This window comes from Lithobates pipiens, unplaced genomic scaffold (genome assembly GCF_037356315.1).
Source record: "Lithobates pipiens isolate NorthernLeopardFrog02 unplaced genomic scaffold, aLitPip1_a1.2 Scaffold_16, whole genome shotgun sequence".
Classification (NCBI taxonomy): Eukaryota; Metazoa; Chordata; class Amphibia; order Anura; family Ranidae; genus Lithobates; species Lithobates pipiens.
Genome location: NW_027507748.1, coordinates 234284904 through 234309251, shown reverse-complemented (window position 1 = coordinate 234309251; position 24348 = coordinate 234284904). Strand labels below are relative to the sequence as shown.

The following is a 24348-nucleotide window of genomic DNA, read 5'->3' as shown; positions in this document are numbered from 1 at the left end:
ATAATGAGTCTTTTGAACGGTTAATTTTTTTCCAGAAGTTTTTGGAATATGTGGAAAAAAATTAAAAACGCATTTTTTTTTTTTTTACACAAAACTGTCAATTTATAAGATATTTCTAACACATAGCATGTACAGTGCCTTGCGAAAGTATTCGGCCCCCTTGAACTTTTCAACCTTTTGCCACATTTCAGGATTCAAACAAAGATATAAAATTTTTATTTTTTGTGAAGAATCACCAACAAGTGGGACACAATTGTGAAGTGGAACGAGATCTATTGGATTTTTGAAACTTTTTTAACTAAAAAAAAAATGAAAAGTGGGGCGTGCAAAATTATTCGGCCCCCTTGCGTTAATACTTTGTAGAGCTACCTTTTGCTGCGATTACAGCTGCAAGTCGCTTGGGGTATGTCTCTATCAGTTTTTCACATCGAGAGACTGAAATTCTTGCCCATTCTTCCTTGCAAAACAGCTCGAGCTCGGTGAGGTTGGATGGAGAGAGTTTGTGAACGGCAGTTTTCAGCTCTTTCCACAGATTCTCGATTGGATTCAGGTCTGGACTTTGACTTGGCCATTCTAACACCTGGATACGTTTATTTGTGAACCATTCCTTTGTAGATTTTGCTGTATGTTTGGGATCATTGTCTTGTTGGAAGATAAATCTCCATCCCAGTTTCAGGTCTTTTGCAGACTCCAACAGGTTTTCATCCAGAATGGTCCTGTATTTGGCTGCATCCATCTTCCCCTCAATTTTAACCATCTTCCCTGTCCCTGCTGAAGAAAAGCAGGCCCAAACCATGATGCCGCTATCACCATGTTTGACAGTGGGGATGGTGTGTTGAGGGTGATGAGCTGTGTTGCTTTTACGCCAAACATATCGTTTTGCATTGTGGGCAAAAAGTTTGATTTTGGTTTCATCTGACCAGAGCACCTTCTTCCACATGTTTGGTGTGTCTCCCAGGGGGCTTGTGGCAAACTTTAGACAAGACTTTTTATGGATATCTTTGAGAAATGGCTTTCTGCTTGCCACTCTTCCATAAAGGCCTGATTTGTGCAGTGTATGACTGATTGTTGTCCTATGGACAGACTCTCCCACCTCAGCTGTAGTTCTCTGCAGTTCATCCAGAGTGATCATGGGCCTCTTGGCTGCATCTCTGATCAGTCTTCTCCTTGTCTGAGCTGAAAGTCTAGAGGGACGGCTAGGTCTTGGTAGATTTGCAGTGGTCTGATACTCCTTCCATTTCAAAATGATCGCTTGCACAGTGCTCCTTGAGATGTTTAAAGCTTGGGAAATCTTTTTGTATCCAAATCCGGCTTTAAACTTCTCCACAACAGTATTACAGACCTGCCTGGTGTGTTCCTTGGTCTTCATGATGCTCTCTGCGCTTTCAACAGAACCCTGAGACTATCACAGAGCAGGTGCATTTATACAGAGACTTGATTACACACAGGTGGATTCTATTTATCACCATCAGTCATTTAGGACAACATTGGATCATTCAGAGATCCTCACTGAACTTCTGGAGTGAGTTTGCTGCACTGAAAGTAAAGGGGCCGAATAATTTTGCACGCACCACTTTTCAGTTTTTTATTTGCTAAAAAAGTTTTAAATATCCAATAGATTTCATTCCACTTCACATTTGTGTCCCACTTGTTGGTGATTCTTCACAAAAAATTAAAATTTTATATCTTTATGTCTGAAGCTTGAAATGTGGCAAAAGGTTGAAAAGTTCAAGGGGGCCAAATACTTTCGCAAGGCACTGTATATAGCAAAAATGACACCCCAAAATACATTCTGCTACTCTTCCAGAGTATGGCGATACCACATGTGTAAGACTTTTGCACAGCGTGGTCACATAGAGAGGCCGAACATTGAAGTAGTACGTTCAGGCATTCTAGGAGCATAAATGACACATCTCATTTCATTCCTACCCACCACACTTTTGAAGGTCCTGGACCACCAGGACAGTGAAATTACCCACAAAATGACTCCATTTTGGAAAGCAAACACCCCAACGTATATTCTATGAGACATGGGCTGCAAATAGGTACTCGGGTACTCTGATGGGCTGGAGATAGGTATTTGGGTACTCTGAAGGGGCGGTGACAGGTACTCAGGTACTGAGATGAACTGTGAAAGGTACTCGGGGTACTCTGATGGGCCGTGACAGGTACTCGGGTACCCTGATGGGCCGTGACAGGTACTCGGGTACTCAGATGGGCCGTGACAGGTACTCGGGTACTCAGATGGGCCGTGACAGGTACTCGGGTACTCAGATGGGCCGTGACAGGTACTCGGGTACTCAGATGGGCCGTGACAGGTACTCGGGTACTCAGATGGGCCGTGACAGGTACTCGGGTACTCAGATGGGCCGTGACAGGTACTCGGGTACTCAGATGGGCCGTGACAGGTACTCGGGTACTCAGATGGGCCGTGACAGGTACTCAAATACTCTGATGGACTGTGATTGACAGGTACTATGAGGGGTGGTGACAGGTCCTCTTTATTGGGGGGGGGGGCAATCTGTGCTTGATGTGTACTGTAGGCGGTAACGAGATGTTACCGCAATCTCCTCCTCACATACGATCGGTGTGTGAGGAGAACCGGGTAACATCTCGTTACCGCGGTTTGTTTACATTTTAGTGATCGGCTGTGAAAGGATCACAGCCGATCACATGGGTAAACAGCCGGCCAATGGCTGTTTACCAGCAACGGTGACGAGTAGTGTTCCCGGGGAACACGCCGCCACCGACGTGCACGCGCAGTGCGCTCACGATCGCGCGCATGCGCCGTGCACAGTCGGGGCGTGACCATCTGTGATCGGCCGTGACTTCATCGCGGCCGAACACGTGGTAAACAGCCATAACCAATGGCTGTTCACCCCCTTCGGGGGCGAGCGGTGTCTCTGTGACACGCCGCCACCGAAGAAACAGGGGTGATCGCGCGCATTCCCTGTTTAAATGGGAGGCCGTCATATGACAGCCTCCCACCACAATAGGTGCGCCGCCTGGCCGTCATTTGATGGCCGGCAACTAGTTAAAGAGGAAGTAAACCCTGATGAGTTTACTTCCTCTTTCATTCCCTGCAAAGGCAAAGCATAATGGACTACTATTCATCGCATAGTAGTCCATTATGTGTCACTTACCTGACACAGGAGCCAGCGAAGTCACCACTGTCCCCCGTAGTGCGGCACATCCATCTTCTCGGTGGGTCTCGCCACTGCGCCGCTGTCATTCGGCGAAGCCGCGATGACGTCACTCCCACGCATCCGCACGGGAGCCGCCACTCGCAGCATATTGCTGTTGACCGTGGCGCGCTCAGTGAGCCTGCGCGCCGCTGTCTACGGCGCATGCGCCGTAGACAGCGGTGCCTGTCTTTCGGCAAATATCTCCTAAACCGAGTAGGTTTAGGAGATATTTCTTGGACCTACAGGTAAGCCTTAATCTAGGCTTACCTGTAGGTCAAAGTGTGTTGTAAGGGTTTACAACCACTTTAATTCATTTCAGTAATTCAATTCAAAAAGTGAAACTCCTATTTTAAATAGAGTGATATATTTCAAGCATGTCTTTCTTTTAATTGTGATGATTGTGGCTTACAGCTACTGAAAACCCAAAATTCAGTATCTCAGAAAATTTCAATATTACATAAAATCAATAAAAAATAAATAAAATTTAAAAAAAAGGATTTTTAATACAGACATGTTGGCTTAGGCCCCTTTCACACTGGGGCGGTGGGTCCATTGGTGGTAAATCGCCGCTATTTTTAGTGGCATTTTACCATCATATTTGCAGGGTATTCAGCCACTAGTTTAACCCCCGCGAGCAGCCAAAAAGGGTTACAACCACCCACAAAGCGATGCTGCAGCAGTGCTTTGCTGGCAGTATAGCCGCGCTGCCCCATTGATTTCAATGGGCAGGAGCGGTATACACACTGCTCCTTCAACGCTCCAAAGATGCTGCTAGAAGGACTTTTTCACACTTGGGCTTTCACACTGGAGTAAATGGAGCGGGTCTTTCAGGGCACTTTGCAGACAGTATTTTTAGCGATGTAGCGCCTGCAAAGCACCCCAGTGTGAAAGGGGTCTTACTGAAAAGTATGTCCATGTACAGGAAAGTATGCACTCAATACTTGGTTGGGACCTTTTACATGAATTACTGCATTAATAAGGCGTGGAATGGAGTTGATCAGCCTGTGGCACTGCTGAGGTTTTATGGAAGCCCAGGTTGCTTTGATAGCGGTCTTCAGCTCATCTGCATTGTTGGGTCTGGTGTCTCATCTTCCTCTATACAAAACCCCACAGGATTCCCTATGAGGTTTAGGTCAGGTGAGTTTGCTGGCCAATCAAGCACAGTGATACCATGATCACTTCAACACCTGGCTCTCTATAGCCATCCCATTAAAACTAGTGATGGTAAAGCAGGATGGGGAAATCGGATCTTGAGACCGAAGGTTTTCTTGTAACGGCAGTCGCCAAGGGGCGTCTGCCACCAGGTACACTATGTCTGCGTACCAGGGACACTGGGGCTAATCTGGGGCAATCAGTATTACTGGAATCCCCTCGGCCTTCACTCTGCGGAGCAGATGTGGTAAAAGTTTCAGCGGAGGAAAGGCATAGATCAGCTGGTACTGATTCCACTGAGCCACCAGCACATCTGCCCAAAGATCTCTTGTCCTTGACACAATTCTCGGGACACCTTCCAATTGAGACGGGAGGCCTCATCACAGGCACAGTAGCCTGAACACCTCCGGATGCAACGCCCATTCTCCTGGGTCCAGCATCTGGTGACTTAGGTAGTCGGCATGCCAGTTCTCTACTCCCGCGATGTAAATAGCCGACAGGGCCGGTACATGTCACTCTGCCCACTGAAGGATGTGAGAGACCTCCCGTGCGGCGGCCGAGCTTCTTGTTCCTCCTTGGTGATCGTATGCCACCGCCGTGGCGTTGTCTGAATGGATCCTGATAGGACACCCTCTGTCAGGAAAGGCTGGCTGGGGACAGTGGTCCGTCGCCTGTCTGCGCGCCTGAGCGTGTGCACGCGCGGTTACCGGCGCCAGGCAGGCTATTTAAACCCAGTTCTCCCTCAGATCTTGCTGCTTGATCTACAGCGTTAGAGTCTATTGCCTGAATCTGATCTGTTCGTGTATTGACCCGGCCTGACCTGTGACCTTCCTTGCCTGCTGCCTGCCTCTGACCTATGGCTTGTCTACGACTCTGCACCCGTCTTATCCTCTGGTCCATCCGTGCTCATCAGTTACTGACCCGGCCTGTTCCACATTCCTGCCTCTGCCTGCTGCATCTGTCCCTGTACTGACTGTCTGGTTTGACCCGGCTTGCCCGACTCTTCTGTGTGCCTGCTCCTGAACATCTACCTGTTCCTGTTGGTCTCCTGTTTACTGATTCCTGTCTGCTGCGCCACTGAGGCCTGCTTGTCCAGCTACAGTTCCTGAAGTCAGCCTGATCCATCCTCCGGCTGTTGATCCTGCCAGGCACTCGTACTACCTTTGACTCCCATGCCTCCTGTCACCACCATCAGAGGCCGTGAGTCGGGGACACAAGAGAGGTCTCCTTCTGCATTCTGGGCTCACCACTAGGTATGTGACACCCTCGAAGTCTTATCGACCATGTGGAGAGGCATAGCCTGATCACTCTCAGCTCGAGCCGATTGATCGGCAACTTCGATTCCTCCACCAGCCAGAGGCCCTGGGTCGACCGAACTCCCATTACTCCACCCCAGCCGATTCAGGGACAACGGAGATTTGTCCCATTTTGTCAAAATCTCCTTCTGCAGGACTCTGTTGAGAAATTGAGCGTATGGTAATGCCTCAAAAAAGGAGGCCACTGTGAGTCCCAGGACTCTCATGCAGAACCGCAGCGATGACCACCTGCGGTAAGTGTCTGCGACACAAGTGCGGATGCCAGTACTGGTTGCATAGTTGATCCCACAACCATAAACAAGGAACGAGCCACTGCCTCAGCCTTCCTGTCCGTGGGGTCCTTAAAGGCAGGAGTCCCCTCTACCGCGATCGTGGTTACTTTGTTTAACCTGGATACTGGGGGGGTCCACGACCGGAGGAGCCGACCACTTTTTGAGAAGGCTCTCCTCAAAAGGGGTAACGCACGGCCATGTATTTGGGGACCAAAAAAGGTCCGTTGCGATCGACCCCATTCCTTGTAAATGAACTTATCGAAATAAGTCAGATACGGGAACACCTTAGGTGAACGGGCTGGCTTATGGGACCCAAAAGGACCGCTACATCAGCAGAGGGATCTGCTGGCTCCTGAATTTTCAGGGTATCACGCACAGCTGTGATAAATGCTCCAACAAGAGCTTTGTCGTGCACGGACATGGACGGGGACGGGGACGGGGACTCATCCTCACTGTCTGATGGATCCTGGTCAGCGTCATCTGAAACGACAGAACAGGGGTCACCAGCCTCAGCAAGGCCTGAGTCTGAATCAGAGGGGGCATTTTTTTTACCACCTTTGCGCCCACGCACCGCCTTCATCTTGGCAATAAACATATAAAGGACCGCCGACAAAGCGTCCAGAGGCACTGCACTGTCTGCAGGTGATCCGGTTGCAATTGCCTGGATTTCGGGGAAACACCAGTTTCTGAAGCCATGCTGACCCTAACCTGTCTGCCACCTGTTGGGGACTTAGGACAGTGATGGTCCCACCCTCCTAACTGCTGCTGCCTGAGGGGTTCTTTAACGCAGAACTCATTACCCTGACTGGTTCTATGCCGTCCAGCTAAGAGTGCCTGTGTCCTGTGTCAGCTTGCAGATGCATAGGAGATCACAGGAGGTGCTCTGAATGGCGCTGAAACTGACCAAAAACGTGTTCAGGCTGCAAGGAAATGGACGCCAAACTTCCAGTATAAAGGACATGATCACAGGAAAGATGGCCGCCGAACTACAGGAAAATGGCCACAGAGCAAGCTGCTCCTTAGTCACACCAAAAATGGCCAGCGAGCACTGTATACCATGAAGGACAGTGAAAAGCAAGCACAGAAATGGCGGTGAAACAGCGCTGCAGCCATCAACAGACACAGCCTCCAGACACCTCCAGGGAGAGACCTACACACATCTAGGGCACAGCCAGCCAGTGCAGCCCCCCCCTCCAGGTGAGAGCCCCCTTGGAGAGCTCCTGTCTATGGCACACACACCACTCAGCAGCCCATGCAGCATCCCCCACAGGGAAGGGGGGGGATAGGGACAGGGAGAGGAGAGAGAGGTGAGGGACCCCCGAATCGACTTCCCAGGGAATGCCCAGCTGCTCAGCCCCACCAAGGCAGGGAGAGCTGTATTTACCAGTCCTGCAGAGCTGGGAGACAATCCATCACAGACTCACAGACCCACTCTCCGATCAGTATGGGTTGGCTGCTTGCCCGGCACACTGTGACACAGACATCAGTAGCCTGGTCATATATATGCCCTGGAAAAATTACGCTAACCGACCACCCCTGGAGCTGAGGCATATCGTGACCGACCCAGTGTAGAGCTCTGGTCTGCACACGCTCGCTGGTCAGGCTGGGCAGACTACAAGGGTATCTACCCAGCCGGCTGTTGATAGCAGATCACAGGATCTTTAATCTTGCACAAAAAGCAAAGCTTCTGCAGAAAAAAAACATGGACTGATGGGCCCACAGGGTTCCTAGGTCCTTCTTCACTAAGCAGAAAAAACTGAAACTGAAGCTGAAGCTGCAATGCATGCTGTGGGGTTGTTACCTAAGGGACCGCCCTTTGGGAGGAACTAGAAAGTTCTAGTTTTACATGTTAACACAGGGCTCGACAAACCCCAGGCGCCAGGTCGCCAATGCGACCAGAAATCACAACCTGGCGCCTAACCTGCCACCAGCCCACTCACTATTGATGCCCCAGACATGCAGCGCATTAACACTGACTGCCGTCCTCCTCCCTCCTCCACACTCAGCGGCTCTGGCAAGCATCAAGCACCGCCCTAAGTGTGTGAAACTGAGAAGCAACAGAGAGGAGGATCTGTTAGATTTCAGCTTGATGTCAGGGGTGGGCGGGACCCGATCGGGGTGGGCGGGATCCAGCAGCTAACAAACAGCTATCAAAACACTAGCCAATGGGATCTGGGCGGGCCGCTACTTGTATGTGGCCCCACCCCTTTTCTTAAGCAGCCCAATCGTTGGCTGATGTTTGATAGCTGCTGAGTCCCTCCCACCCCGACATCAAGCTCAAATCTGCCTGTTACTTGTCAGTTTCACACCCGAGCTGGGTCGGGCTGGGTCCCGCCCACTCCCGACATTAAGCTCAATTTTGACAGCTCCTCTGTTACTTTTCAGTAACAGAGTGCTCAGTGTGCCGCCAACCAGTGCCACCTGCCAGTGCCACTGCCAACCAGTGCCGAGTGTCACCGCCAATCAGTGCCACCTGCCACTACCAACCAGTGCCACTGCCAACCAGTGCCACCTGCCAGTGCCACCGCCAATGACACCTGCAACCACCAACCAGTGCCACCGCCAATCAGTGCCTCCTACCGGTGCCACCTGCCAGTGACAGTGCCACCGCCAATCAGTGCCACCTGCCAGTGCCACTTACCAACCAGTGCCACCGCTAATCAGTGCCATCTTGTGTCACCGCCAATCAGTGCCACCCGTCAGTGACAACCAGTGCCACCACCAACCAGTGCCACCTGCCAGTGACAACCAGTGCCACCCCCAATCAGTGCCACTTGCCAGTGACAACCAGTGCCACCTGCCAGTACCACCGCCAATCAGTGCAACCTTCCACCACCAATCAGTGCCACCTACCAGTGCCACCGCCAATCAGTACCAACTAGTGCCACCGCCAACCAGTGCCACCTGCCAACACCAACCAGTGCCACCTAGCACCAACCAGTGCCACCTAGCACCAACCAGTGCCACCTAGCACCAACCAGTGCCACCTAGCACCAACCAGTGCCACCTGCCAGTGACAGTGCCACCACCAACCAGTGCCACGTGCCAATCTCCTGCCAGTGCCACTGCCAATCAGTGCCACCTGCCAGTGCCAATAGTGCCACCTGCCACTACCAAGCAGTGTCACCTGCCAATGCCAACCAGTGTCACCTGCCAATGCCAACCAGTGTCACCTGCCAATGCCAACCAGTGTCACCTGCCAGTGCCATCTGGAAGTTCCATGTGCCTGCCAGTGGCAACCAGTACCATCGGTCAGTCCCAAACCAGTGCCACCTGCCAGTGCCATCTGCCAAAGCCAACCAGTTCAATCTGTTGCCAGCCTTACCCTTTCTGGTCAGCCCATAACCCTGATGCAACAGCGTTACATTGGAGTTATTGACTGGGTGCTCCGTTGTGAGTTAGGGATAGGGGGTGAAAATGACTGGCCTTATCCTGGGAGCTGACAATCCATAGCACTCTTAAAAAAAAAAAACCTGGCTCCTAACTTTTTCAACTGGCTCCTAAATTCAAAGCAAATTTGTCAACCCCTGTGTTAACATGTTATGCCTAGTCCTCTCCTGAAGGTGGCGTAACAACCCAATGGTCTAAGAGAGGAGCTGTGTCAGTCGGTGAACACAAGAGAAATTTATTTTGGGTAGTTCTTTAGTCATAGACTATGGTAATAACAAATATACAGCTACAATTTAAAATAAAGTTTTTTTGTTTTTTACATTTTGTGCCAGTTTTTCTTTTATAATAAAAAAACAAGATATAAATTCACCTGGATCAACAGCATGAAAAGTATCAACTTTTCTCAATCTGGGTGCCAACGGGGCAACCTGCTGAATTAGACTAAATGTGATGCATGATGGCCAGGTTTACATTGTGGAGTACCATACCTTAAACTGGGTATACATGGCCAAATTTCAGCAGGTTGAAAGGAAAAATAAAAACTTGAAACATTCCGGCATCCATGCAAGCCATGTGGATGAAGGGATCTCCCCCACTGGGCTGCTGAGTTATGAAAGTGGGGTCTCCCCCGACCCTTTCAATATTATTATTATATAGCACCAACATACACTGATCATTGCTGCAGCCATTGGCTGTATGTGTAATTTGAAGTTTTCCAGTAGGACTGTATAACAGAAGTTGGCTTTTGTAGAACAGAGAGGGAAAGAGTGTACCAAAATTAGTTTGATTCCTGCTGACACGGCTGAATTTAGATACGCGTATACTCCACTTTACCCTCAAGAACGTATCACCTTCTGTTGCTTACCTGTGCCCTGATGCTTGGAACAAAGGAAGCATTTTCGCATTGATTCCATACAGAGAGAGGATTTCGGGAGGCTGATATGGCTGCTTTCGACCACCATCTGATGTTTCACAAGTCTCTAATGGAAGAACAGTTTCTGGAGCAACAAATGATATCACACTGCCAAGAAAAGAAAAGGGGGAGGAGCCACAATAAAATTAAGATGCTTAGGCTTTTTGGCTGTACTTTTATGGAAAAAGACGTGAAGAGTGACTTGATCAAACGTGCGTTCTAAATAATGGCACTCAAAGTCAAATTAGAAGAAAATGATGTATGTCTGGTCATTTTAAAATAACCATCTGCAAGTTTCAGTTTCAAGGTCTTTGGCAACTAAAAGTCCCAGTTACCTTGGAGCTTTTCTAGTCTGGAAAGTAAAGTAGGGCTGAAACAACTAATAGACATAATAATAATTGAGAATAAAAATAGTTGTCAACAATTTTCATTATCGATTAGTTGGTCTTTAGAATGCATTGTTTACATGTTAGTATACATAGTGCAGTACACATACACCTCAGTACACCATTCCTACATGTCAGTAAGAGGGAAATTTACTAAAACTGGTGCAAGTGTGCATAGCAACCAGCTTCCAACTTCAGCTTGTTCAATTAAGCATTGAAAAGTAAACCTAGAAGCCGAATGGTTACTATGCACAGCTGCACCAGATTCTGTGTGCACCAGTTTTAGTAATGCGATGTGTATTGCAATTACATTCAGTGGAGCAGAGAGGATACATTTTAGATCCTGGATGTCTCAATAAAGCTATAGTAAAAAATAAAAAATGGCTCCTAACTTTTTTTTTTCCGGCTCCTAAATTCAAAGCAATTTTTTCAATATATATTGTTTGCATCAGGTTGACATAATAAAGAGCAACAATGAATAGCTTTTGTACTACAGCATGCGGTAATAATGAGCTTCAGTTGATATACCAGGCATGGGACGAATCAGCAAAGGATAGTATTGTTAGCTAGTGTAGAATAGGGGAGTAGGACTTGATTTGGACCAGTGAATGGGCCAGACAGAGGGTCAGGGGTCCAGCAGCCTCATAAGACAATCAGAGGAGAATGAAAACCCATACAAGCTTTAACCAGCGCTTGGCTGGACACTGATAGAAGTCACAAGATTGCTATATACTGCTGATGAGTATAGGTATTTAGCAGTTTATATTTACTAAAATAATAGCATTTCCATGTTCTGTGAACTGTGGGGAGACCAGATATAGTGGATAGAGTGTCCTGGGTTTAATAACAATTTAAAAACTGTGAAAAGGTACCATTTTAAGAAAAGAAAATAAGGTCATTTTGAAGTTGATGGCAGTAGCACTCAAAAAAGTTTGGACAGGGACAGATTTTCTTTTAACCATTCCTGCAAACCGCCTCCTGGCCCCTTAAGTGAATCGACATGCAAGGAGGTGGGCATTCCTATCATGAGACCACTGTGATTGGCTGTCACAGTGGTCACATGATTGGAAAGCTCCCAATTTGCATTGGGAGCTTTCCACGACATGTTAGTTACTGTTATGGGAACTAGGCACAGTAAAATGTTTACATACAGACACATATATGAGGCCACTGAGCATTAAAGCCTGCCCACCCACCGATAAGCAACATGTATGTGTGCAGCCGGTAGGAAGAGGTTAACAGCACTCTGTAAATGTCTGGGAACTGAGGAGTTTTAGGAGAGTAATGTTGTCCCATTTTTGTCTGATATAGAGTTCTAACTGCTCAACGCTCTAGGTTGTCTATACCATATTTTTTGTTTCAAGATGCGCCAAATGTTTTCAGTTGGTGAATGGTCTGGACTGCAGACAGGCCAGTTAAGCACCCAGATTCTTTTACTACAAGGCGATGTTGCCGTCATAGATGTAGCATGCGGTTGAGCATTGTCCTGTTGAAATATGCAAGGCCTTCCCTGGAAAAAAAGACGTGGTCTGTATGGGAGAATATGCTGCTTTAAAACCTGGATATATTTTTTGGCATTTGGCGTTGATGGTGCCTTTCCAGATGTGCAGGCTGCTAATTCTATACACAATAATGCATCCCTCCACACTAATGCACAGATAACAAGCCAAAAGGTCTCTATCCTCTTTAGTCTGGAGCTTTTAACAGATTGGTTAACCTCTGCTCATCTCTACTTCTGAGACACTGACTCTCAAAGATCCTCTTTTGTATACCCAGTCATGTTACGGACCCATTGCCAATTAACCTAATTAGTTGCAAAATGTTCTTCCAGCTCTTCCTTTTTAGCAATAATTACTTTGCCAGCTTTTTGTTGCACTGTCCCAACTTTTCTGAGATGTATTGCTGTCATCAATTTCAAAATTACCTTATTTTTTTTCTCAAAAAGGTATATTTTCTCAGCTTAAACATTTCAGGTTTTCTATTGTGAATAAAAAATGGTTCTAAACCCCGCCACTTCCCAAACTATCTTCTCAATCCTATACTCATCTATCTGTAATCTGATGGAGTACCCAGTAAGAAGCAAGTAGGATAAGAGGGAGTAGGGGGCTAGAGAAATTACAATAACACTGTAATGACTAATACATTTTCTAAAATCATAGAAAATATAATTTTTCATTATAATATTTTTCACTATCAAGTTGTATAAACTACTATCCATCTCCACTAGCTACTACGCAGTTTTTTCACTTTGGTAGCCCTTTTCAATCATTTAAGGCAGTATAGATATAGCCGTTTTAGGGTCCATGCACACTGGGCATAAAAAAAAAAAAAAGATGATGATTATACAGGCGATTCATGCTTTTTTTCAATGTGTCCATGCCCATTACGAAATTTATAGGCTTATTTTCAGAGGAGCGGTTAAAAAGGCAAAAAAAAGGGTTTTGAAAGGAGCTCTTGAGCAGAAAACACTTAAAAAAGCAAATGCAATTTGCAAATGGGGATTTTTTTTTTTTATGATACTTTTTTTCTGCCAGAGGTTCTGGCATTTTTTTTTTGCTCCTAGTGTGTATGGACCCTTAATGGTTCAAGACAGGAACCTTTTGAGACAGGATTCTAGCTTTCCAAATGTCGAAACCTGGCTGGTGCAAGACTGCAAGTCTTTAAGACCCCTTTCACACTGAGGGCATTTTGCAGGCGCTATAGCGTTAGAAATATCGCCTACAATCCGCCCTTAAACTGCTGCTCCATTGTTTCCAGTGTGAAAGCCCGAGAGCTTTCACACTGGAGTGGTGCGCTGGCAGGATGTCAGGAAAAGTCCTGCCAGCAGCTTCTTTGGTGCGGTGTGTTAACCGTTCCTCCACCGTTCCTCCACCGCTGCTCCCCATTGAAAACAATGGGGCAGCTCTGCAATACTGCCGGCAAAACGCCGCTATTGCGGGCGGTTTTAACCCTTTCGACTGCTAGTGGGGGTAAAAACACCACCCTAATGGCCAAAATGTGCTGCAAATCAGACTGTAAAACACTGCTAAAAATAGCGGCGTTTTACCGTCGACATTATGGGCGGCTTGGTGTAAAAGCCGTCTAAGTAGTAATAAACCAAAGCATGTAATAAATTGCAGCTTACCAATTCTCAGATGTGGTGGCTGCTTTTGTTTTATACCTCTGGTGATCTGGCCAGAAACACAACTCCTGTATTAGCATGCCCCCACACTGGATGAAGGAGCATCGGGGCACCTTTGGACAGCAGCATTGTCAGTCTGGGGAGAGGGGGTGTTAGATGTACTAGCAGATTTAGATACACTAACAAGTATTGAAGCCAAACTCCAGCTCACACTTCAGTTATACATTCAGTTACATCAACAGTTTTTTCATTTGGAATAACTATTTTACATTAATGAAAAATCTAATCATTGTAAGTACCACTGTCGGCGAAAAAGGTTTGTCTCAACACTAGCTGCACTTTTTGCAGGAGAATTTCTGTTCTGTTAAAAAATAACAGTCTTACTGGCTCAATCACCAGATGAAAATAAAGGAAAGAAAGCCTGAAAAATAAAATAAATGCAGCCATCACATCTATGAACTTGTAAGCTGCAATAAAATAAATGTTTGCTTTTGGGTTTAACACTGCTTTAACAGACCATACATTGTACATATTGTAATTGATTAACAGTGGCTTTAGGTACATCAGCAAGTAGAGCATTGCAGTAGTCAAGTTAGGAGATAAATATGATAGCATAGGATGCAGCCGAGCAACGTTTCTCAAGTGGGTAAAAGATGTTCTGACAACATTTTGTACATGCAAATCAAAAGTTAACGTAGCATCAAATATCACCCCTAGATTTTTGAATTTACACTGAAGCCCAAGTAGAGTGCCACCTATAGATAAGCTATCGGGACTGGTCTTACATAATTGACGGGGGGGTTGCAAATAAACAGGACTTCAATCTTGTCACAGTTTAATTAGAGGAAGTTAAACCAATTCTTATGTGTTGGCTGCAATCCTAGTTTCCTTTTTAGGCTTTTTCCCCTCTATTTTCACCTGTTGAATTGGCCAAGTTAGTCATTTTCCAACTTTTTTTTTTATAGACCACACTGTCAAGCAAAAAAGTGTCAGGATTTAGACATACCATTTAACACTGACAAGCAGTTACAATGATCATTTTTTTCTCATTAATTTAATTTATGTAAAACCTTTATCGTAAAAAAAATAAAAAAAAAATAAAAACTGTTGTTGCAACTGATTAAGGTCTTACGAACACAAGGCGTTAAAAATGCAGCTGTCAGAGGTGCTTGACCCTTTTTTTTCTCCCGCTAAACATCTCTCTGTGTTAGCCTATATGTCCTTGCACACATAGGATGTTGAACAGGCATTGAGGCAGAAAAAAATACCACTTGCGCATTCAAGAGAGGAGCGTTTTCGCAAAAAAAAAATAAAAAAAAAAAAAAAAAAAAAAAAGGTTGACATGCCTAAACAGGTGTAAATGTGCCTAAATACTAGGCGCATTTAGCACTTGAGTGTTCATTCATTCCAATAGGTAGAATAAAAATTCTGGCCAATTAAATGAACCCCCAAAGGGTTGATGTGTCAAAACATGTTTAAAAAAACAGTGTTGTTAAAACTGCTTTATTTTCTCCCCTGGTGCAAAGGCATCCAGTGGAGGAAAAAAATGTCCTGGGTGCATGAGGCCTATTAGGTTATAATAGTGTGCTTATCTATCTCAAGAATTAGAGGGATGGATATGAATTGTACTTACTCTGGGTGCTTCCATTGTATTTCAACAATGCTTTCTACCCCTTTACTAAGCTCCTTCACTTGCAAGATGTTACGCTGCTGCATGGCCTGTAGAAACTTTGACAGCTGGTGTAGAAAAACAAACAAAAAAAAATAAAAATTAGCAAAGAAAATTTAATACATAAAATATGTACAGTATACTAGTTGATCAATGACAATATGAAGGATCCATTTAGTTCAAAAAGCAACCTTAAAAGTAATCTTTACACAAAGTGCAGCACTGATTATCTAAAAGATAAACCAAATATATAGCCATGACTCTATAATAAAGAATGCTGTGCACTTTTATTACAAAACAATCTATACACTAGATCACAAGAAGAAACTACTTGTTTTGGCACACCCCCTAACACTTACCTAAGTACTCTACTGTCTGCAGCAGTGCTATCACTGCGCAGAGCAGGATAAGCATAACTACTTTTTTATTCAAAAAAATAAATAAATAAAATTAGCTTTATTATTAAATGTTAAGTAATTCTTAAACATTCTTGCCATATACGTTATGTTCCAGGAACTATGTACACTAGCACTCCTGTGTTTAGGTTATCTATATGCAGGAGAAATGAACTGGGAAGTATAAAGAAACTTTATGCTTCCAAATTAGGTTCTCTTGCATCTAGATGTATTTTCTTTCCTTGAGTTTACTTGCATTATTGCGCAGTTACATCTTTTTTTAGCTACGTTTAGATTATCTAAACTGTCTCTGTAAGCACAGAAGTCTGTTTTCTCCAAACAATACAATGTAATACAATATAAATTCCATAATCGTTAGACGTATATAAATACACATACAAAGAATGTTCATAAAAACTTTCAAACACTATGTAACAGAAAGAAGACAAGACTTACAACATGTTAAAAGAAAGCATGCAGAGTTCATAGCCTGGATATTTCAAGGATTGCAAATTAGGAATCCATCAACACTCACATTTCAAAAATGCCTTCTCTAAATAACCTCCTCTATCACTGGGCGGATTCTATCCAACACACCAAACGACAAACATTTTGCATGTACAACATGTTTAAGAGAAAAATGAGGAGCCACTGGAGAGCTGAAATTTACGCTAAAGAGGTGATAAAAATGTTTTACCAATCTGGATCCATAATAGCCTTTAATTTTGCCTTAAGTTACATGTTAGTACTTAGATGATACCTGAAGCCCTGCACTCTGTAAAATGCCTGTATAATAGGTTATCTTTAGAGCAGACTAATCCTATTTCTAACAGTTGGATGGTTCATCTTTGCCATTAACAAACTTCTTCTGCCACCACTAGAATTTCCTCGACAAGAGGTTTGCTGTGAATGGAGCAACCTGCTTACTAGGGACAGTTTTTCCAAGCACAGGAGAGCATTCCAAGAGCAAGGAAGGATTAGAACACCAGTCAGTTTTTCTTTTTCACCATCTGTGTCCCATTGGGGAGATTTCCCTTTACTTCTTGTCCCATAGCCAAACAGGAACTGAGAGGGAATCCCTAAAAATTAAGTGAAATCTTTGGGGATCCCCAGGTCACCAGAACTAGTGTCCCTATTGGAAGATTTTCTTTACTATTTTAGGAACAACCCAAAATTTGTAAGCAGGACAAATAGAAGGGGGGGGGGGGGATCTCCCTAATAGGGACACAGACAGCAATAAAAAAAAAAAAACTGACAAGCAATCTTATTCCTCTCCGCTCTACCCAAAACGTAAAAAAAAAAAAAAAAAAAAAAAAAAAAAAAAAAAAAAACAACACACGTTTTGCCTTTAGCTGGCCACACACTGATCGAAATATGAGTGGGTGAGCAGGAACCAACCAAATTTCAACCGGTGTGTGATCAACATCTGTCAGAGATATGTGGGAATTTTTTTCAGCAGTAGCCACCGATCACTCTATTCTGACAGCATCAGGTCCTGCTGTCAGAATACAATGCCCCGGCAGATGGCATTCCTCCATCTACCTCACAAAAAAATAAAATAAACGAACAAACCATGTATGGCCAGCTTTAGAAGAAAGCTATAAATTAAACTTCCAACATGCATGACTACATACTGAATACATGACAATGTGACAATGACATACTGCAATTTTTTAAGAGGTTGTTTGATCAAGAAAAAAAAAAAATGGATACTTTTAGTAAAAGTGCAGTTATATTTTGAACACACACTAGGTGGAAATGCTGCCATATAAACATTGCAATGCTCCTAAATCCCTTTTGTTTGAAACTGCAAGGTAAAACATAATATATAGCAGCAATGTGTTGCACTGTTATGTCTACGCAAGTCAAGTAAAACAACATATATACAGTATGGGAAGAAAATAGTGAAAAGAGAAGTCCACTTGAAAAGAGTCTCGCTAAGATTTATATGAATGCATCCAACTTGTGAGATCTGCCTTTTACAGTTCCTTCACCAATCACTGTGTCACCACCACCATATCAATAGGCTTACCAGAGCCTAAGGCCCCACATTTGAACAGATCAAGTAGCGCTTGTATCTGACATCAGAGAGAATGGAACATATTCTCACACAGCAGGATGGATGTATAGCAAAGCATCAGATAGTATGGAAAATTAGATCTTGGCTTAAAAAAAAAAAATAAAAAAAAAAAAAGGGGGGGGGGGGATTGAGGGGGAAAGCAACAAATGGTATGGAAATCGATCTCTAGCGTAAAAAGAGGGGAGGGGGGGCTACATAGTGTAGTAAATTTGACGTTTGAAAAGCAGTACTGTGGCAATCCTCTAGCCATGATGTCAACAAACCGCCTTGGTCATGCAGTACCCCGTGTTCATCTGTCTTTGCTTTTGTGAGTAAACAACTGGCTTTTTAATAGAGTGGTCTGGAATTTACTAAACTATGTAGCCCCTCCCCTCTTTTTATGCTAGAGATCGATTTTCATACCATTTAATGCTTTGCTTTGGGTCAATCATCCATCCTGCCGTGAAAGACTTTGTACCATCCACTCTGTTGTCAGATTGCAAGCGCTACTTGACCTCAAAATGTGGGGTCTTAGGCTCTGCTAAGGCCTGTTGACATGGTGGTGGTGACACTGTGGTTTGTGAAGCAGATTTAAAAGGTGGATGCTTTCATATAAATCACTGCAGGACTTTTTTCAAGTGCACCTATTTTTTCACATATATGTTGTTGTCTTTGCGTTACATAGACATAAACAGTGCAACGCATTTCTGTTATATACATATTACCAAAAGTATTGTGACGCCTGCCTTTATATACATATGCATATACAGTATACACACACACACACACACACACACACACACACACACACACACACACACACAAACGTTAATGGTATCCCAGTCTTAGGGTCCTTTCACACGGGGCGGATCAGTTCTGATCCGCCCCGTGGATGTCCGTTTGCTCAGCGGGGATCACTCCGCCGATCCCCGCTGAGCAGGGAGATGACAGGTCTGTCTCCGCACACTGTGCAGGGACGGACCTGTCACAGCGCCGCTCTCCCCTATGGGAGATCGGATGACGACGGACCGCAGTGCCCGTCGTCATCCGATCCGATCCGCAGACGGATGGAAAAATAGCTTTTTCCTCCGTCACACTTTTTCGGATCGGAGCGGGTCGGATGTCAGCGGACATGTCACCGCTGACATCCGACGCTCCATAGAGCTCTATGGAGCACCCGTTCAGGTCCGCCTGAAAAACTGACAGGCGGGCCTGAACGGGACGTTAGTGTGAAAGGGGCCTAAGTCCGTAGGGCTCAATATTGAGTTGGCCCACCCTTTGCAGCTATAACAACTTCAACTCTTCTGGGAAGGCTGTCAACAAGGTTTAGGAGCGTCTATGGGAATATTTGACCATTCTTTCAAGTGCATTTGTGAGGTCAGGCACTGATGTGGACGAGAAGGCCTGGCTCGCAGTCTCCGCTCTAATTCATCCCAAAGGGGTTCTATTGGGTTGAGTTCAGGACTCTGTCCAGGGCAGTCAAGTTCCTCCACCCCATACTCGCTCATCCATGTCTATATGACCCTTGCTTTGTGCACTGGGAGGGCAGACATGTTATGACAGGAAGGGGCCAGCCCCAAACTGTACCCACAAAGTTAGGAGCATGAAATCGTCCAAAAATGTCTTGGTATGCTGACACCTTAAGAGTTCCCTTCACTGGAACTAAGGGGCCAAGCCCAAATCCTTAAGAACCACCCCACACCATATTCCCCCCTCCACCAAATGATTTGGACCAGTGCACAAAGCAAGGTCCATAAAGACATGGATGTCTTGACTAGCCTGCACAAACCCAATGGAACACCTTTGGAAAGAATTAGAATGGAGACTGCGAGCCAGGCCTTCTCATCCACATCAGTGCCTGACCTCAGAAATGCGCTTCTGGAAGAATGGTCAAACATTCCCATAGACACACTCCTACACCTTGTGGACAACCTTTCCAGAAGAACTGAAGCGGCTATAGCTGAAAAGGGTGGGCCAACGCAATACTGATACCTACGGACTAAGACTTGGAAGTTCATGTGTGTATTATTTTATATAATATATATATATATATATATATATATATATATATATATATATATATATATATATATATATATATATATATATATATATATATATATATATATATATATATATATATATATATATATATATACACATATACACACATACATACACACACACACACACATACATACACACACACACACACATACATACACACACACACACACACACACACAGGTGCCCTAATACATTTGGTAACATGTGTATAACGGTCTGATATCAAAGGTATTTGGATATCTGTAAATGCTGCTGTTATTGGTATTTGTGCACACAATTCATTATATGTTTTGTATTCGTTGCACTTAACACAGTATCTTGGGTTTTTAATTATGTTTTTCCTTAACGTTAGATATCTTGAGCCTAAACTTCAGTAAGTGCTAGGCTATTGGACAAGGACAACAGGAAAAATGTAAATCTAATAAACCACATTACCTTTTTGTAGCTAGACTTTTTAATATCTACTTGCTGTCCTTCAGGGCTAAAGATAAACACAAATTACAAGGTCATCACATACTTTAAATACTTTAAATATTTCCATACAAAAGAATACATTAAAATTTTGTTTTACCACTATACTAGCCTCTTTTCTTTTTATTAACAAAAAAGTATGGGCTTCTAAAGAAAAAAAAACGCTTTTTTATTTATTTATTTATTTTTTTATCAATGACTTTCAATGAGTGTTCTCTGTATTACGGAGCCGACAATTCATAATAGCTGCGAGTGATTTTAAAGGACTTTTTTTCCTGCATAAATGACACTTTGTGCAGGGACAATTCTAAGCACGGGAAACATGCGCCCCTTCACAGGCATACTATAGACAACCCCCCCCCCTACGAAATTTAAAGGAATATTACACTTTTATTGTTTCACTTTAATCATTATTAAAATCACTGCTCCCGAAAAAACGGCCGTTTTTAAAACTTTTTTTTGCATTGATACATGTCCCCTGGGGCAGGACCCAGGTCCCCAAACACTTTTTAGGACAGTAACTTGCAGAATCTTTTCTCTCTGTCAAATCTTTTTTCTCTGTCGAATATTTTCTCTATATAATCTTGGACTAATAGAGGTAAGGTTAGGCACATTCGACCACAGGTTCTATAGACACAGATTGTTGTCAGAGTCATGTCGAATCTCCTATTCTATATCGAACTGTTGTAACAATGAAAACGAAAATAAAGCATTTATTTATGTCGGATCTTTCGTTTTTCGGATTTTGTGCTTTCGTTATCGTTTGTCAAAACGAAAACGAAAATAGCTGAAATTCGGACGAAAATGCATTCGGACGAAAACTAATGCACATGTCTAATGTGAACATCCAGTTTCTGTTAAAGGGGCATGACCTAAAAAAGGCCGCTGATTGGCATCCGATCAGTGCTCTTAGACAATGGCTGAGAGCGCTGACTGGTGTGTTCTTGCAGGGGGCTTCCCCCTGCCAGAACACAATAGCTCAGTGGGGGGAGATCCCTGTATTAACATCAGATAGTTATTACAGGATTTCCTCCTGAGCTCTTCGGATGTGCAAGTGGTCGGAGCTGTGATGATGTCACTTCTGCGCATGTGCGCAGGAGCCGCTGTTCAGGGCACAGGACTCTGACGGAACGGCACGGTATGTCGTGCCTTTAGAGCGCATGCAGTAGGGAAGTCACTGGCTGCATCAAAAGTAAATATCTCCTAAACGGTGCAGGTTAAGGACACATTTACTGTACCTATATGTAAGCCTTTACTCCCACTTTAGGGATCTTTTAAATTGTGGAAAAATGCTGCAGACTGCCCTTTACTTCAGTTAGAAATTAACATTCACAACACAGTCGTCATCATTGTCAGCAGAAAAAAACTCAACCTACAACCAAATTCATCCTGGATGACTTCTATCATGCAAGAGGTCGATTCCATGCATGATCTGGTACTATTTGACATATATGCTCAATGTAGATTCATGGACATAGGATAAAGAGAACCTAGAACTCACCAACACGCAAAGAGGAAATTCCTAAGAAATGCACTTGTAAGCAGGGGGAGGTCGGATTTCTTCACTTTATACTTCAATGCATGAAAAAAGCACTGGTGTAACAAGTCATCCATGGTTTCTAAAATGTGATAAGAATGGATAAACATTATCAAAAATAGGATTTTTATAACAGCTTACCTGTAAAATCCTTTTCTTCTGAAGTACATAAGGGTACACAGAGGCATAGTAATTACTATGTGGGTTATAGTCCACCTTCAGGTGCTGGACACTGGCACACCCTGAACAGGAAGTTGCCTCCCTATGTAACCCTTCCCATACCGGGAGCATCTCAGTTTTGTAGCAAAGCAATACACGTGTATACTAGAAAGAGGGGTGGGAATCTGTGTGTCCTGTGATGTACTTCAAAAGAAAAGGATTTTACAGGTAAGCTGTTATAAAAATCCTATTTTCTTTAATCGTACATCACAGGACACAGAGCCATAGTAATTACTATATGGGATGTCCCAGAGCAACGCCAACAGGGAGGAGGGAGACACAACAAAAGTAGGGCACAATGAGATCAGGACTTATACTGCTGTCTGCAGTATTCTGCGCCCAAAGGCGACATCCTCATGTCTTTTACATCTACCTGATAGAATCAGATTTGGGCCATGGAGGCTTGGTGATGCACTGCCCACGAAGCACTAACAGAGGAGTGCGTTTTGATTTGAGAGGGTAGAAACGACCTCTTTAAAACCATAAGCTAGAACAATTACTTGTCAAATCTATTTAGAATAGTAGATTTCCATGCTGCATGTCCTCTTTTAGGACCTTCAGGAAATATGAACAAAACATCCGTTTTCCGAATCTGAGCAGTGATCTTTAAGTAGACTGTTCTCACCACATCAAGAGAATGGAGTGATTTTTCTTACACAGAACAGGGTTCTGGAAAAAAAAAAAAAAAAAAAAATCAAGATAGAACAATATCCTGGTTTAGATAAAAACCTGATACTACCTTCAATAAAAAGGTAGGATGAGGACGCAATACTACCTTATCCATGAGAACAAAAATAATATGGCTCTTTACAAGAAAAAGCAGCCAATTCTGATACCCTTCTTGCAGCAGGTATGGTTACCAGAAAAAATAGTTTCCTTGTCAAAAAAGGACCAAGGGAATATGTCGTATCGGTCAAAAAAAGTCTGTTTTGTAATGCCGCCAAAATGAAATTCAAGTCCCAAGGGTTCAGGGGTGACCTAACTGGGGATTAAGCAGCGTTACCCCCTGAATAAAGTTACGAACCAAAGAAAGCGAAGCAAGTGGTCATTGAAATAATACAGATAAAGCTTTCTAAGGACAGGTCTCGGCCTTATTTCTCACCCCATCTGCAGAAAGTCAGGGATTCTACCTTTGACCTATTTCCTGGGGTGCAACCCCTGGTTTCACACCAGGAGACATATGCTTACCAGACTCCATAATATATAATTATGGAGGCCAGCTCCCTTGCATTAACCAAGATAGAAACCACTGAACCCAACAGCCCACGATTCTTCAGAGTGTGGGTCTCAATAGCCAAACCATTAAATTTAGCGTTCGTAAAGTAGGATGGAATACCGGACCCGAAAGAAGGTCTGGCCGTGGCGGTAGGGTCCATGGGTCCCTTACTGTCATCTTTATGATCCCTGCATACCAAGATTTCCTGGGCCCCGCTGGGCCTTCCTGCATGATCATGTGAAATAGTCGTGGACACAGGCAGAACAGGAGGGAATGCATAAATCAGTGAGTACCAATTCCACGGGAATAGCAAGGCATCTGTTCCGCATGCTAGCGGATCCTTTGTTTTTGACACAAAGTTGTCCATTTCTTTGTTGAATCTGGACGTAAACAGATCCCCGTCTAGGATCCCCAAACTTTGACATATTGACATGAAGATATCGGGGTGAAGGAACCATTCTTCGGGGAACAACTGCTGGAGACTCAAAAATAGTCCTCCTGCCAATTTTGTTTTCCTAGAATGAAGACCGCCGATAGGCAAAGTACATTGTTTGCTGCCCAAGATAGGATATGATTCACCTTTCTCTGGGCCGCATAACTTCTTTTACCCCTTTGGCGATTAATATAGGTCGTTGCTGTGGCATAGTCGGATTGAATCCTGGCAGGACAATAATGTAAACTGGATGTTCAGGCGCTCAGAACCAAGTGCTCTGCCTGAATTTCTAGAATGATAATGGGCAAGGTCGTTTCTGATCTGGGCCACTTACATGGTAATTGAAGGAAGGATTTTCCCCTTTGCAGATTTTTGGAAATTAACCAAAAAACTGAGGCTCCAGTGTACCCAGCCTACAGTACCTGGTATTTCTAAGTGGTCCATCCGGGTACTAACCAGGCCCAACCCTGCTTAGCCTCCAAGATCAGACAAGATTGGGCGCTTTGAGGGCGATGTGGCCGTAGGCTATGGAGTCACACACACACAC

General features: G+C 44.2%; 1 protein-coding gene and 1 pseudogene across 1 annotated transcript in view; both read right to left on the bottom strand.

Moving 5' to 3' along the window:
* EIF2D (eukaryotic translation initiation factor 2D) overlaps positions 1-24348 on the bottom strand; it is a 115471-nt gene that overhangs the window by 56403 nt on the left and 34720 nt on the right. Inside the window, exons 7-10 of the mRNA XM_077481165.1 lie at positions 21898-22015; positions 20361-20406; positions 15369-15472; positions 10181-10336 (exon numbers count right to left, since the gene is read on the bottom strand). Coding sequence (XP_077337291.1) covers positions 10181-10336; positions 15369-15472; positions 20361-20406; positions 21898-22015 — 424 coding nt within the window. The remainder of the gene's footprint in view (positions 1-10180; positions 10337-15368; positions 15473-20360; positions 20407-21897; positions 22016-24348) is intronic.
* LOC143984790 (5S ribosomal RNA) lies at positions 24212-24327 on the bottom strand (annotated as a pseudogene).